Below are 16,372 nucleotides of genomic sequence, written 5' to 3'. Positions count from 1 at the left end.
AACACGGCTGGAAATTCCGCACGACACGGGGGAAGAGGGAACGTGTGGGTGTCTAGCTCCCGAGTAAAACTCTCCAGGCTGCTCGCGGGCCTGCCCTGGCCGACCCGGCTGAGGGGCTGCCCCCGGGGTCTGCCTCACACGTGAGGCCGAGTGTCAGGAGGTGGGGGCTGTCACCGCAGAGCGCGTTCGGGTTCCAGACGCGCGCAGAACGCACGCCACCCCAGGTGACCTTGGTGATGCCTGACTCTTTGTAGAGATTGACGCCCCCAAGAACCTGCGGGTCGGCTCCCGCACCGCAACCAGCCTTGACCTCGAGTGGGACAACAGTGAGGCGGAGGTCCAGCAGTACAAGGTCGTGTACAGCACCCTGGCAGGCGAGCAGTACCACGAACTGCTGGTGCCCGAGGGCATGGGCCCGACCACCAGAGCCACCCTCGCCGGTGAGTGAGCCCCCGCTCCGGAGCCCGCCCCCTCACGGCGCTCTCCCCAGCCCGCCTGCCCCTCCTCCGACCCCCGCTGATGCCGCTGATTTCACCTCTCGAGCACCTGCCACACCATGTACGTCTGCGGCTCTCCACTGCATGCCGGCAGCCAGCCTAAGCTACTGCCGCGTCCTGTCTTACATGTGTCATCACGCCATCCCACGCGCCTGCGTTTCAGGGACCCCGCTGCTCTTGGGATAAACCCCAGGCTGCAGCGGGCTCCTGTACGGCCCTGCCTGGTCTCCCTCCCGTCATCCCTCCCGAGTGCCCTGGCACTCCCCGGGGTCCAGGCCCACAGGCACCCCTCTCTCTGTCCCTCAAACACCTTCCCCTCTGGTGGCAGTGGGCCTTCCGTGTGGTTCCTGCTGCGTCTCGGGCTCACCTACCACCCTCTTCGTGAGTTACGTCTGCTTGCCTCTCAGCTCTCGGTTCCCTCGTCCCTTTGGGGAGCCTGCCTGGCCCCCAGACAAAGTCAGGTCGTCTGTCCTGCAGACTCACCTCCCTGGGTACCACCCTCCTCCCAGCACCCCTCACTTTGTCATTGCACACTCGTGGTGGGATGGTCCAGTTGTCACCGTCCGCCCTCAACCGAAAGCTCTGTTGGGGGTGGACCATGGTTGCTTCTGCTCATCACTGGCTCCCCAGTGTCCGGCACAGTGCCTAGCACTTACTAGGTTCTAGGTCAGCAGTGAAGGGATGGGGGGATGGCGGGATGGAGGGACGGAGGGACGGAGCTGTGCATGTTCACTGTGACTGGGGCATGGGTGACAAAAGGCAGTGACAAGGTGAGAGCACGGGCAGGCCTTCCACACCCTATGCAGAGTGGGAGTGGGGGCCGTTGAGGGATTTTAAAGAAGGGGACGCAACCCCTAGGTTTGCGTAGCTGCAGTGGGGAAGGGGCGAGGGGTCAAGGCCAGAGGCAGAGATTGGTCACCAGGCTGTACTGGAGTCAATGTGAGAGATGACAGTGCCGTGCTCTAAGACGATGGTCAAGGTCACCATGATGCCCAGCTGGGAGCATGCCCTGTCCCCATGGGGACAGGAGCCCAGACAGTGCCCCTCCAGGGGCTCAGACACCCCCCCCAAGACCTGCCTGGCGGACTTCCCTGAGAGCCCAGGACTGGCAGTGCGGGGCAGTGCGGGGATACAGAGGCCCCGGCTGCCGCGCAGAGACCGGCTGCTGTGTCCTGGCTCCCGCAGAAGCATCTGCCGTCTTCGCAGACCAGGGACACGCAGCGAAGAGTTCCTCCGGTAAACAAGGGCACGGCAATCAGAGCTGTTGTCCTCCTGCGCTGAGATCCCAGACCGCCTTGCCAAATGAGGCCAGTTAAAGTAAACATAATAAATGCCTTTCTCCGGGCAGACGCGCTCCTGAAAACACAGCCAGGAGATGAAAAGATATGCCGACCAGGCAGGTGAATGGGGGTGAATGAGATGTAGCAAGGACGGACCAGTTGGCGGAGGGGCCTTTCCAGAGTGCTGGAGACACCCACAGAAATGAAGCTGAACCACAAAGCTGAAATGACACAGGAGGGAGCTGACTCCAGGCACGGCCCGGCCCTGCCCAGAGCCTCGGGCTGATCTGGTGATTAGCGGTTTCCAAGGATGACGGCTAGTTGCTGGATGGCGGATGCCCCACACACGCCCGAGAGACGTCGAGAAGCACGCAGTCACGTCCTAGCCACGGTCCCCTTCGACCAGGGGGAAAAGACTCCGCCTCCGTCGATCACCCTCGTTCCTCCAGACACCTCCAGGGCGTCACGGCTCACTTCACTGGCACAGCCTCGTGGGGGGAGGCAGCACCTTCATTTCGTGGGTGCGGATGCTGAGCCTCAGGGTGCTGGGAAGCTCGCCCGGGCTCACAGACCAGCCGGGGGCGCGGCGGCCGCTCGGAGGCAGCCCTGACTCCCAGCCACGAGCCTCGCCCTTCCACGGCTGCGCCCTGCTCAGGGAGCCCAGACGTCCACGCCGCGGACTCACGAGGGAAGGAGAAATGATTATCGAGGAATGGGCTTGGAGAGGTCGATTTTTCTGATTAGAGTCGTGCTGATGAGATTAACCTACAAATATATATTACTCATAATTATTCCAGGGAGCTCACTGCTGGGGAGGTTTATAAAGGCAAATGGCTTTATGTGACTTAGGAAGAGTTTATGGGCAGAGAAGGAAATCAAGTATGTCTGTACTTGCTGAAATGCAAATTACAAGGGCTGTTGGCTCTCTCGCAGGGGCCTCTGGGGAAACAGGAGGGCGGGCCGTGGCGGGGGGCGGGGGGGGGGAGGCAAAATGAGGGAGAAGCTTCATCCGAGCCCCGAACGGCTGTGGATTTGCGCCCACTCCCCACATTGGATGCTGAAGACCAGAGATTATCAGCCGCCCCCTCCCCCCCGCCCCAGCTCCCGCTCGTTTCTGGTTCCCAACACGCTACTTGCATCTGTAGGACGAGACGCCGGCCCGGGGGTGGGAAGGGCAGGGCGAGCTCACCTGCAGCAATCCCTCCGGCCCCCACCTGCACCCTCCCTGTCCCTTTGTCAGAAGGAGTCGGGGCTCCCCGCAGAGGGTCTCCCTCTGTCGCCCCAGTTTTCACGGAACGTGTTGCTCGGGGGAACGTGGCGAGGGCCGGCACCCGGGACGCCGCATCCGGCGGTGACTCGGGGCCACCGACGTCACCTTTCTAAACCCGGTTCACCACCTGGAAAATGGGGAGGACGCCACCAGCGTCCAGAGAGGCTCTCACGCGCTCGTGTCTTCAGGGAGTCCGAGAACCTCTGAGGCAGCAGACCACGCCCTTGAGGCTGGTGGTGGGGACGGATGGTTCCGGGTGTGGCGCAGTGGGGACCCTCGCTCCCTTCTCCACGGCGTGGGGTGTGGGGGCCCTTGCTGAGCAGCAAGGGCGCGTGTCTCGGGAGAGGGGAGGGGGCCCGCCCCCCAGCTCTACCCAGTCAGGGCCTGCGTTCTGGAGGAGCCCCAGGGAGGGGGCCTGCGCGTACACCCATGGGTGCAGGGAGCAGCCGCTCGGGTTTGAGGCCCACCTCACCGACGTGCGCCCCCAGGCAAATAAACGTCTTCAGGTTCCTGGCCCGAAGGCCGCCGTGCCTGCCTCAGGGGGTCGTGGTGAGGACGGAGTGAAACCGTCCGTGTCTGTGTTCACAGGCGCTTAGGGCGGGACTGGCGCCCAGCGCACCTTCAGTGGCCACTGCTCCTTGGGTGGTTTTTAACCCCCACGCAGCTCAGAGCCAGGTCCGTGGCGGCCTGGCCTTCCCCCGGTGCAAGGTCACACCCTCACTTCTCGCTGCTGACCCCCCCAGAAAGTCCTCCGGCGCCCGTGGTTCCTCTTCCCGGCAGCAGCCCCGTCTCCGCAGCCACCGCTTACCCCCTCGCTGCGGACCGCAGGCCCTTCCCGACTCCTGGGGTCTCCGAGCCACGCGGAGGGCTCACAGCACACATCCCCCACCCCCCTCCCCCTGCACCGGCCTCAGCCCGGGCAACACGGAGGCCAGGCGGGGGCGCCACACGCCAACACGACTTGTCTGCCCCTCCCTCCAGGCGGTGCCCAGCGAGTCCCCTCCGGAGTATGGGTTTGTTCTGAACGCCAGGCTCCGCGTCTGCAGTGATGTTTTTTCTTCACTCTGGTGGCTTCTGTGTCCTCGATAATAAGTCTTTTTATTTTAGACTCAGCCACTCAGCCCGCTGTTTTCTGGATAGCAATGCAAAACGGCAGACCATGAAGTGGAGGGAGGGAGGGAGGGAGGGAGGGAGGAGACTCCCGTCCTTGGCTGGAACGTGGTCAGAAGGACCTGCCGGGGGCCGGTGCGAAGTGGGAGCCCTGCTCTGGCCTCGGCCTCTGCGGTGGCCCCGCCAACCTGCCATCGGAAAGGACTGTGGCTGCCGCGTTAAGAAGGGAAAAGGGTCCGTCCTCAGCCGTCGGCGCCCCCTTGCCCGGTCCTCCCCCGTGACCAGGAGCCCCCACTGGAGGACCGTGTAGCGGGAGGCAGCGGGAGGCAGGCCCGGTCAGTGGCCAGTGAGCACGGGCTGACCCCAGCGCCCCAGGGCCGGTCATCACACCCCTGGCCCAGCCCATGGGGCGCCTACCTGCGTGCCCCCTGAGGTCACTTCCCAGCCAGCTGCCCCTGTCTGCGTGTGACCACCACGACCTCACCAGCAGGACGCTGACTGCAAACCCAGACCTCACGGAACGACACAGGATTACAGGAAAGCCCGGACCTGGCCCAGCCAGGCCGCGGGAGTTGCCACCTCCAATCTGCCCCTCTGCTTGCTGGAATGAAGGGTGCTATCGAACCCGTCTTCTCCTGGGGGTCTGGGGGTCAGAAGGTGGGCTCCCCAGGGGGCAAAGGCAGGAGATGCGCGTGTCCACAGGAGGGGCCGCCATGGAGAAACCCGAGACTCCTGGAGGAGCCCACGTGGCAGATCAGGGCTGAGCGAGGCACTGGCTGCCCCTTGCCCCTGACGTGCCAGGGCCCGAACACGGACACCAGCCCACCAGCCGGGGTGCCAGACCCTCAGGGCCCCCCCTTCAGGCTCTTCTGCGGAGGAGGAGGAGTCGGGTGTTGCGCTTGACACCCAGGCGGGGCCCAGACGGTGCTCGGCCTCCTGTGGGCAAAGTCACAGTGCCCCCAAGTGGTCACTTTGGTAAGGCACCTTCTGACCGGACACCCGCCTTCCAGGGACCAGCCAGTGGGGAACGGGCTGCAGAGCCCCAGGCAGGAGAGAGGAGGAAGAGGGCGTCCACAGCCCTCGTCCTCTCCAGAGCTGGCACATAAGGTGTCCGTCCCCTTGTTCGGCGTGGAAAAGGGCCGGGGCAAGGGGACCGCCGGAGGCAGGGCGTTCCCGCAGACGGGGGTGAAGAGCCGCGGCCTCACGGGCATCCCTTGGTACCGGTACCAAGGTTCTTAAATTCAGGTTTCAGGGCCAGTCCCTTCCTTAATGTCAGCGTGGCGCTGGCCGCTCCTCTTGGTGCTTGAGCATCGCCAGTGCTTAGAAGGCAGGGAGAGGTCCTCTGAGGAAGTCCCGCCGCCTCATGGGAGACCTGCCTCGTGCAGGGGACGCGGGAGAAGTGCCCCCCCTCCCCCCCCAATGGAGATCAGGACGGGGAGCCTGGGGGCTTCGCCCTGCCCTGCATGGAATAGGGGGTTGGTGGTTGCTTCTCTGGTGCGACTCCAGAAGATTCCCGTCTCCAAACACGTGCCCACCTGGGAGCCTCTGGCACCCAAACTCCACGGCTGGAAATCTCCCTAGGAGGGGCCCTGGTTTGTCACAGACTGTTTTATCAGATCTGCCTCTGCACGTTGTACTCCCTCTTCTCCAACCAAACGTGCCTGGTCCTTCCAACCCAGGTCCGGCACGCTTTCTCCGGGGTCTCCCCGACAATCCCCCCACCCGGGCCGCCCCGGCGTCTCTGCACTGTGTACGCACATCTCTCCGTTGGGCTGCATACTGGATTAAAATACAAAAGAATCGAACCCCTGGACCCAAAGACCTAAGAGAGTCTAGTGAGGAGACCAGCGTGAAAACTGAAATAGAATAACATCATGTCTCTAAAGACTAAAAGAGCGGCTGTGAAGTCCTTGGGGGATGGGATCCGTCCTGCCTTTGAGGGCAGGGGACCTGCAGATGCACTGGGGCCCACCCGGCCCCCCACCGCCGTCCGGCAGGCTTGGGCGGCCCAGAGCGCAGGAGGTGAGCCCGGGGCCAGAGCTGGAAAGAGTGCACGTTTCTGCGCGCCCACCTGCACCCAGCCAAGCCTGCCGTCTCCAGGCCTCTCCCTCCTGCTCTTGCAGGCAAGAGACCGCAGTCCCGTTTCCCTGGCTCCTGCTGCTTCCTGCTCACAGGGAAAGCCGGCTGTCCTGCCTCTATGTCCCTTGGTCCTTGCGTGGCTGCTGAGAACTAGCTAGTTCCTGCGGCTCACCATGCCCCGTCCTGACCACCGGAGAACTCCACACCTGCCTCCCTCTCCCTTTTTCCATTTCGTCCTTTCTCTAGAAAGCCGTCTCCGGCCACCTCAGCCTGTGCGGATCACAGCCCTACTCCTGAAACGGTTTCTTAGTCAGCACCCCCTGGCGGAGCACCAAAGGGACCCCCCCAGTCCCAGTCGACTCACTCCACTCCCCTCTTCCAGCCTGCACGAGTTTTAGGGGTGGGGGACCATGCTGTGGTGGGCCAGGAAGAACAAAGGGCGTGGGTCCCAACCCCATCTCTCTGTTGTACATGAGCGTCTTCATGACCGTGGCCAAGGAAGGGACCTCTCGGGGCCTGAGTTTGCCCCTCAGGAGCGCCCCCCAGCAGAGCTGCAGAGGCGAGGAAGGGGCTGGCAGGTGTGGCTCTCTCAGAGACTGCAGACATTAGCAACGTCCTTGACCATCAGACGCCCAGCAACCCTCCTCCGACTCCTACCCCTCTCTCCTTCCCTCCCTTTCTTCTTCAGTTTTTCTTTCATTTTTTAAAAAATGCTCATCCACTTGGATGGCATAGCTCAGTGGATTGAGCGCGGGCTGAGAACCAAAGCTTCTCAGGTTCGATTCCCAGTCAGGGCACATGCCTGGGTTGCAGGCCACGGCCCCCAGCAACCACACATTGATGTTTCTCTCTCTCTCTCTCTCTCTCTCTCTCTCTCTCCCTCCCTTCCCTCTCTAAAAATAAATAAATAAAATCTTTAAAAAAATGCTCATCCAAGGATATACCCATTAACTCCAGAGAGAGAGGAAGCTAGATAGAGACAGAGAGAGAAACATCGATCAGTCGCCCCCCAAAAAGCGCCCTAACAGGATCAATCACGTCCCCCAGGCATGTGCCCTGACCGGGAACCAAACCCACAGCCTTTCGGTTGGCGGGACGATGCCCAGCGCACCGAGCCACGCCAGCCGGGGCTCGTCTTCATTGCTGTCCCCGACTCCCCGTGGCACGCAGCCCCGTGCTCAGCACCACACAGGTGCTCACGGAGTAATTAGCTTTCTCCTTCAGTACAGACTTCTGAAATCTCGGTAAGGGCACAGGGTGCTGTCCCTTCAGCTCCTCCCCCTGGTATCCCGAGTTCATAGCCCCGTGCCGGGCCCAAGGAGCCTCTCGGTAACCGCTGGCGAGGGAACACGCCGGGTGCGCAGGAGTTCGGAGAGGAACGGGCGAGCAGCGAGGGCTGAGGTCAGCGCCGACCTCCACGCGGAGCAGAGGAGGGGGTACAGGAGACGGAGACGGGTGGCTCCCTCCGGGGTGCGTTTTCTGAGCCACTGTGGAGGCGGGGAGCAGAGCCAGGGCTGCGCCCCACGTGCGGGAGCTGGAAGGAGAGAGGAGGGCAGCACTGAGAGAGAGCAGGAGAAGCTGAAGGCACGAGAAATCCCTTGGAGCCCCCCGCGTGCCCAGGCAGAAGTGAGCTGCCCGCGCCTCAGATGCTCGTTTCCTTCCTTCCTCGGCGGAGCTGCGTTCCCCCTGCCGGCAAAAATCACGGACCACGCGGGCAGCGGGAGGAGAGCTGCAGAAAATCAAAGGGAAGAGGCAGGCGGAGAGACCTATAGAGCCGGCCCCGCCTCCCCGCTCCCCAGACAGAAGGCCTGGGAAGGGGGTACTTGAAATTCCGCTCCACGGCGTTCTGCAGGAAGATGGTTCCACTGTAAATTATTGAGCGTTTCATTTAAGCTTCATAAATAAGAAACTCGGATGAAAACAGTGCGTGTCAGGTCCGCTCGGCACCGTATAATTTCCGTCTTACTCCCTCGACCCGTCACCCTCCGTGTAGGTCACAGAATTTCTACTTCATTGTAGGCCATCGGAGGTCTCAATCAGTTGCCCGGAAAAAGCAGTTTGTGTCCCAAAGGTGACCTAATTTCTCCCACCGAGGACGTGCCTCGGAGTCGTGACGGGGACGGATGTGTGCTTCGAACAGGTCTGGGCGCTGCCGTCACCGTGTCAGTCTGGCGCCAGGTGTCGGCCCTGCCAGGGGCCCGCTCCCCGCTGACGCCCGGCCTCCCCGAGTCGAGGGTTTCATCAGCGCTACCAGGCTAAGCCTCAGAAAACGGACAGCGGGTGTGCCGAGGGCCCACCCGCACCTGCCCGGGAGCACCCGGGGAAGGGACTCGGCGTCTTGGAGTGGTTCTCTGAGCAAGCGAGCGAGAAGAGCGGCTACTGCCGCGGTGAGCCGGGCACTGAACTTGACACGCGTTGGTTCGTTTCGCCCTCACAGGGACCCTCTGAGGCGGACACTGTTATTCATCCCCTCCTCCAGACAGTGGGTGGTCACAGGGACACAGGTGGAGAGGGGCAGAGCCGGGATGCCAGGGGAGGTCTGGCTGACCTCCAACTCTGTCCGCCTTCAGGGTTCACCTCCGCCTGCAGTGCCGGCCCTGCCCCTGCGGAGGAAGAGCTGGGGGCTGGGAACGGGCGGGGCTGGTTGGAGGGAGGGAAAAGGCTGATCCTGATGCTTTCCTGCCAGGAAGCCGGGTCAGGGAGGCCTGGGAGGTCCTGCCGTGCTCGAGCGTGGGGGCATTGGCTGCAGAGCCTGTGCAGAGTCCACACGGTGGGCGGGCGAGGGGCGGGCCGGTGCACAGCTTCTGCTGCCCTCGGCACGAGTGCAACCAAGCCGCTGGCTCAGGAAGCCTTGCCCCGTCCTCGCCTTTCCTCCCAGAATCATCCAGACACCCCAGGGATGCCGAGGGTGTCACAGCTGCTCCAGGGATGGGTGTGATGTTTCGTCATCCTGAAAGCCCTGAACCCCGAGACCAGAGGCCCAAGGGTCATCTCCAGTGGGTCACTGGCTTACTCTTTGCCCTAGTTTTTTTTTTTTTTAAATAAAAAGAGGGTATACTGGTTTGAAGGGTCCCCTACAAAACCCACCTCCCCTGGAACCTGTGAATGTGACCTTATTTGAAATTGGGGTCTTTACAGAGGAAGTCAAGTTAAGATGGGATGGGGTCATGACGGGTTGGGGGGCCCTAAGTCCACCGTGACCGGTGTCTTTAGGAGAAGCGGGGAGCGGAGACACACGGGGAGACGGCCACGTGTTGCGGACCGAGTGTTGTTGTCCCCTGCCCCCAAACTCAGATGTCACAGCCATCCCACGTTCAGCGGATGGACCCTTCGGGGAGTGACTAGGCCCTGAGGGTGGAGCCCTCGTGACAGCCCCGTGCTCAGAGAGAAAGACCACGCCCTGTCACTCTCTTGAAGAGACCCGGGCGTCCCCGCGGGGCCTCCGTGCCAAAGCTGCAGCTTGGTCCTCACGTGCAACACCCGGACACACGCTAAAGGCCTGTGTCCACACGGTCCCTGTAGATCACAACCCCCCCCCCCCATGCACAGCGCAGGCCAGGAGCCCCTTCGCCGGCCGTGCCACAGAAACACCATCCACAGGAGGGCGCCCTTCTGAGGGTCACAGACAAGGGGACCCCCTGCCTCTGCAAGGAGACCGACAGCAGAAGGAGGCCCTGCACTGGCCAGTTCATCCTGTTGGCTGGGCATGGCTTTCCTACGTGGTGAACTTGGGGCCTCCTGATAGAGTCGGGGGGATTCAGGAAGGACTAAACACGAGAGCTGAGCAGGAGGCTAAGACCATTCGCTTCCCTCCTCTCGGCCTTCCCACCCTAGACACACACTCAGAATAACGCCCGTTTCTGCGCCTACCGACAGATCTGGTGCCGGGCACCGAGTACGGCGTTGGGATATCTGCTGTCATGAACTCGCAGCAAAGCATACCAGCCACCATGAATGCCAGGACGGGTGAGTAGGCGAGTCGGTGCGGAAGGCCAGGAGACCCCGTGGTCTCCGGGAGCCGGGAGGCTTGTCCTGGCCAGGTCTGTGCCCCAGAGAGCAGGTCCCTGGGCGAGAGCTCACAGCGGGAACAGCATCCACCTGCAGCCCTTTGAGCCCCTGCGTCTGACCCCTGGCATCTGACATCCAGGACGGAGCCCCGCCCTCTCCCCCAGCCAGCTGTGCACGGCCCTCCATGGGCGAGGAGGGGGCCCAGCGCTGTCCGGAGCAGAGGTGGAAACTCCCAAACAGGCAGGCACCAGAGTGGGCCGTATTTCTCCTAGACCACCCCCCACAGCAGGCAGAGTGGGCCGCCCCTCACCGGGTGCCACAGAAGCCCTCAGAAAGGCCAGAAGGGCGCAGGTCTAGGCGTGGAAACAACCCGAGAAACCTGAGGGCACTGGAAACGTCCACTTGAGATCTTTATGACTCTGGCTCCAGCAGCCTTACTTCCAAGTCCCGGGTAAATTTCAAAGTCCCCCTAGTGCCTGAGGTGCAAGCCCCGGGTTGTACCTGCAGACAGAGGTGGCCGCTGTTGCCAGGAACGGCACAGCCCTGCCTGTGGCTCCTGTGCTGCCCCGATCGGCTTACTGAGGACGGCTGGGGGCCGGTGCAATCGCAGAGCTTGAACATCTGCAGCCTTTCTGCAGACCGCACCTCTGCTGGCCCGGGCCCTGGCCACCCTTCAAAGGTGCTCAACGAGACGTGAGCGAGGTGCGTTGGCACTTGCCGGGCTGATCCTCGTGGTCAGCGGGCCAGCTGAGAGCTTAGGCGTCACGGCAGGCGGTAAGGGGGCTCCGTGTGCTTATCCGCAGAACTGGACAGCCCTCGGGACCTCACGGTGACGGCCTCCTCAGAGACCTCCATCTCCCTCGTCTGGACCAAGGCCAGCGGCCCCATCGACCACTACCGAATCATCTTCACCCCGTCCTCGGGGATCGCCTCCGAGGTCACCGTGCCCAGGGACAGGAGCACGCACACCCTGACCGACCTGGAGCCCGGGGCGGAGTACATCATCTCGATCGCCGCCGAGAGGGGTCGGCAGCAGAGCTTGGAGTCCACCGTGGACGCCTTCACAGGTACCCGGGCGGCAGCAGCCCAGCTGCATTCAGGGGCCCACAGACCTCCGCGGGAGTGGGTCACCCGGGAAGCCCCCTCTTCCCGTGCCCCGCGTCACTTAGAGAAAGGAGGGGTGCGGGCCGAGGAGGAACAGATGGAGGAGAAACTCATGAATCATCAAGAGGGACCCGCTGGAGGTGAAGGGGAGAGGGGAGCAAAGCTCCCCGCGGGCCTGACAGTACGCACCTGCTTCCGTGCAGCCCAGGCGGAGTGGTTGGCTCTGCCCATCTGACCCCACCTGCGCCAAGTCAGGGGTGTTCAGAAGATCCATGGGATCGTGTTAAACTCCTCCCAGGTTTTAAATCCAGGGTCGGTATTGTAAATAACTAGGAGGTAATGCTGGAGTTACCACCCCCCCGCCCCAGTGTGCTAAGGACTGGAGCATGAGGGGGTGGGACCTCTGGCTTAGCTGGGAGTGGGGGCGGGGGGTCCTCATCAGTGCCCCCGCCCCCTGCATGGGCTTCAGAGCCTCCCCTCTCCTCTGCCTTGCAGGCTTCCGCCCCATCTCGCACCTGCACTTTTCTCACGTGACCTCCTCCAGCGTGAACATCACCTGGAGTGACCCATCACCCCCGGCAGACAGACTCATTCTGAACTACAGCCCCCGGGACGAGGAGGATGAGATGACAGAGGTGTCCCTGGACGCCACCAAGAGGCACGCTGTCCTGATGGGACTGCAGCCGGCCACCGAGTACATCGTGAACCTGGTGGCAGTCCATGGCACCGTGACCTCTGAGCCCATCGTGGGCTCCATCACCACAGGTGAGGCCGGAGGGCTGGGCAGCAGGTGGGGAGGGGGTCCCCCTGGAGCCTTTGACGAGCCCGTGGAACACACGCAGTGAAACACCCACGGAGTAGGAAGGAGCCTGCCCCACTCTGCAGCCGAAGGGGGTCTGTGAGCTGCTGTGGAAAAGCCGCTCCCTCCAGAGTTGCTCGAAGTGCCCAAGGTGGGAAACTGCCACTTAGAAGGCAGGATGCAGCCAGTGCCTTGAGGAGACAGACAGGGCTTAGGTGGGTCGGTCCAGGGGTGCTCCTGCAGCAGCCGGGGAGAGAGCCCAGGAGGGAGCTCATTCCAGAAAGGAAACCCTTCCCCACTAAGGGGACCTCTGCTTCTATTCCGGGGAGCCAGCTCTTGACTGCTCAGCGAGGTCACCGGTGCCGCGGGTGCTTCCTGAGGATCAGACGGACTTGCGTTCCACCGTGGGAGGCCTGGCACTCTGAGAACTCAACCCCGTTCTCGAGATTTCTGTATTGTTTGGGAAACACAGGCACCATGAGACGGATTGGCCCATGCTCACCTCATCAGTCCCAAACACACTCCCAAATATGAGCACGCAGGCGGGCGAGGACACGAGCGTGGGCCGGTTTGCTGCGGCCTGAGCAGGACTCACGGCTGGACAAGGGGATTAAACCCTCCCCTGGCTTCCATCCTGTGATACCCCAGCAGTCACAGAAAGAATGAAGTACACAGCGAACATGAAACACAGTCTAGGAAAGTGGACTTTTTCTGGGCTTATGCTCTGAAATCCCTCTCCAGTCAATAGTCCGTTCTTCCAAATGGACCAAAAGGGGCAGCTACAAAAACCAGAGAGAGAGAGAGAGCTGGGTTTGCCCAAGAGACATGGCCACGGTTCTCCGAGTTCCGAGCAGAACACACAACAGACTGAAAGGCGGCAGCTGGCCGTGGCCGTCGGCAGGTGACCGTGGCTGCACAGGTGCAGGGCCTGCCAGCGTGACTTCACGTCATTAAACTGTCCTCCACGACTGTGGCTTGGGCCTTTCCTACGGGGTTGCAGGGGGTGGGAGGACTGCAGCCGGACCATGGGGTCCAGGGCGCCCGTGCACAGCAAGGTCTTGTCTGTCCCTGGGACGCCACCGGCTCCTGGTCCGCGTGACACCAGGGGTGGAGATTCCTTTCTCACCCCTGCTTTCTCTCTGTTCCCACAACCGCCGGGTCCCTCGTAGGGATCGATCCCCCCAAAGACATCACAATCAGCAACGTGACCAAGGACTCCGTGGTGGTCTCCTGGAGCCCCCCTGTCGCATCTTTTGATTACTACCGAGTGTCCTATCGGCCGACGCAAGGTAAGGACGCCACTCGGTTTCCCCACGATGTGTGGGGTCTGGAGCTGGGAGAGGCTGTTGTGGGGGAGGCAGCGCACCCCAGGGGGCGTCACCCCGCTTGCACGTTTTCTCCGCCCTGTGGCACGTCCCATCAGAATGAGCGTGGGTGGGTCTCGTTACATTCACCCAGAAAGCAGGCCCCTCACCGGCAGGGGGAACGGGTCACAGTCACCTAGGCAGTGTCGTGAGGCACAAAGAGCCCTGAAAGTATCTGCCAAGAGCCAGGGTGATGTGCAGGTTCCTGAACGAGCGAAGCCTAGGACTAGGGTCCTAGGTGGGGGCTGGGGGGGGGGGTGGGCAGACACCTGAAGACCAGGCTGAACCAGGTGGAGACTCGGAGGGGACCGCAGTGACGGTGGCCCTGTTTCTGCCACTCAGGCCGAGTTAGGAGTCAGAGGACATTGGCCAGACCTGGCCTGCATCCTGCCAGTCCTTAGTGGTGCACGTGGCCTTGGTGGAGGACGCAGTCCCCACTGGGCGCTGATCCTCGCACCCATCTGTGCGTCCTGACCCGGCGCTCCCGGGAGCTCCTCTCAGACTGTAGCGTGAGCTGTGCCGATGTGGTTCCCCCGAATGCTGACTGTGGCTTCTGCTCCTCCTCAGTGGGGCGGCTGGACAGCTCCGTGGTGCCCAACACTGTGACAGAGTTCACCGTCACCAAGCTGCACCCAGCGACCGAATACGAAATCAGCCTCAACAGCGTGCGGGGCAGGGAGGAGAGTGAGCGTGTCTGCACTCTGGTGCACACGGGTAGGTTCATCTGCACTCTTGTGCACACGGGTAGGCTCGTCTGCACTCCCGTGCACACGGGCAGGCTCATCCACACTCTTGTGCACACAGGTAGGTTCATCTTCACTCCCGTGCACACGGGCAGGCTCATCCACACTCTTGTGCACACAGGTAGGTTCATCTGCACTCCCGTTCACACGGGCAGGCTCGTCTGCACTCCCATGCACACGGGTAGGTTGGTCTGTACTCCCATGCACATAGGCAGGCATGTCTCCCTGGCATGGCCAACTCACAGCCCTGACTGAGACCTGCTACAGACAAAAGGGGCACGGAGGGAGGGTGTTCCGGCTGACCCAGAGGGTGCTGGTTCCGGGCCCAAGGGCGCTGAGGCGTGCTGGTCTAGGTCAGGGATTTTCATGGAACTTCAGTCTGAAATGTGACCTGTCAAAGACCTATGATGGAAGTGAATCTCAGAACAGACGTCTGAATCATCCCCTCTAATTGTTTAAATGATTCAGAGGAGGAAGTTTCCCCTCATCGAAGGAAGCAGTTGTTATTCCAGCAACAACCTGTGAGGTCATGAAGCTTCTCATCGAATGTGGCCGAGACCACCAAGGAGCTGCATTGGTTCTTGCTTCGTGCTCCAGGGATGGAGGGAGAAGATGCTGGCCTCCTCCGGGAAACCAGCCCCTTCTGGGCCTGAGGACAGGGCCCCACCGCCCCTCCTGCTCCGGCCCCCCAGCCAGCCCACATGCAGAGGCAGCACGGAGGTAGACAGCATCTTCAAGGTCATGGCCAAAGAAACACCCTTTCAGAAACTCAAAATCAGTCCCCTGAAGACACTCACAGGCTATTTGAATCTTCCCTCGTCGCCTTCCAGGCCCACGACTACAGAAAACCCTGCCACGTTTTGGTGCAGTCTCGCCCCTTCCATCAGACTACCTGTGGCCGTTAGGGCGTCAAGAAATACTGACCGAGGTGATGCCCAGCGAGTCCACAGAAGCCCCCCTTACACTTCCTGAAAGTCTTAGGAATTCGTGGTAAAGAAGTCGGGCATTTCTCACTGAGGACAGTAACATGGGTTTCGGAGTCTCCTACCCCCAAGGTAAAAGAGAGTAGGGGCTTGGCTCAAAAAACGCATTTCTTGGCATCTTGGTCAAAAACAGCAAGTATCTCTCCGCAGTGCATCAACCGAAACCACCCTCCTTCAAGTTCAGGTGGCGCTATCTTGGCAAACGCCCAGTCACCAGATTGCTCCCAGAAACGTCTTCTGCCGTTGCCATTTGTTGTCGCCGTGTTAGCGTGAGGTCTGCGATTGCACAGCTCTGGAGATCAGCTCCTTCGGGGTCTCGTGCTTAAGCTCAAAGATGCCAATCTTTGAGGATTTGAAAAATTCTCTGAAGGCAGAGATGACAGATACAATTCAGATGTTAAAATTTTAGCGATATTTTCATGCTGTGGCTTTGAAATAGGGACATAGGCAAGCAGTAAAAACCTTCCGTGACAGAACAGGGCCAGGCCCACGGCACCCCTCGGTCCACAGAAGTCCATGACGTGGCATTGAGTTGGAGCTGGTACCCAAACCACTGTCATGACGTCCACTGCTAAAATGAGTCCCAAGGTCATGGGAGGGAGGCACTTACAATAGGACCGTGGTCCTGTGACAGGCAGACGGCTCTGGGTCTCCCGACAGCATTCCTGGCCTCGAGCCTGGAAGAGTCCCCTTGCCCCTCCGCGTCACAGGAAGATCCCAGGCCTCAGTGTGAGCTGAGCCTTGGGAGCAGGAACTCGGGATGCAGTAGCCGGTGGGACGTCAGAGGCAGCCCGAGACCCTGTTTGGCCACTGCACAAGGGCCTTCTAAGTTAGGGGCTGCGCGGAGCTGACTCCACGCTCACAGGGGTCACAGACAAGCCCCTCGCATCTGCGACAGTACAAGTAGCTCAAGGTGCATACTCTCCCGTTCACTAACGAATCAGAACAGCCTCTGTATGTTTTAGTTTTTCCATCTAGCTTGAAGTGCCTAAGACACACGGCCATGCCTTGGCATCGCCCACAGCACCTGACCGTACCTGCACTAATTAAAAGAAAGGTCTGGGAGAGCTGCGTTCTTGAGAGGAAGGAAGATCGGGGGAGGAAGGGGCCGCTGGAAGCAGGAGGGGAGAAAAGA

General features: G+C 61.4%; 1 protein-coding gene across 1 annotated transcript in view; it reads left to right on the top strand.

Annotated features, from left to right (window-relative positions):
- The window catches only part of TNR (tenascin R), a 63,496-nt gene that overhangs the window by 26,270 nt on the left and 20,854 nt on the right, over positions 1–16,372 (top strand). Inside the window, exons 7-12 of the mRNA XM_045838607.1 lie at positions 255–440; positions 10,113–10,202; positions 11,048–11,311; positions 11,844–12,113; positions 13,317–13,436; positions 14,079–14,225. Coding sequence (XP_045694563.1) covers positions 255–440; positions 10,113–10,202; positions 11,048–11,311; positions 11,844–12,113; positions 13,317–13,436; positions 14,079–14,225 — 1,077 coding nt within the window. The remainder of the gene's footprint in view (positions 1–254; positions 441–10,112; positions 10,203–11,047; positions 11,312–11,843; positions 12,114–13,316; positions 13,437–14,078; positions 14,226–16,372) is intronic.

This window comes from Phyllostomus hastatus, unplaced genomic scaffold (assembly GCF_019186645.2).
Source record: "Phyllostomus hastatus isolate PE091 unplaced genomic scaffold, TTU_PhHast_1.1 phas_contig_283, whole genome shotgun sequence".
Classification (NCBI taxonomy): Eukaryota; Metazoa; Chordata; class Mammalia; order Chiroptera; family Phyllostomidae; genus Phyllostomus; species Phyllostomus hastatus.
Note: the sequence above shows the minus strand (reverse complement) of the source record. Positions and strands in the feature narration are given on the sequence as shown.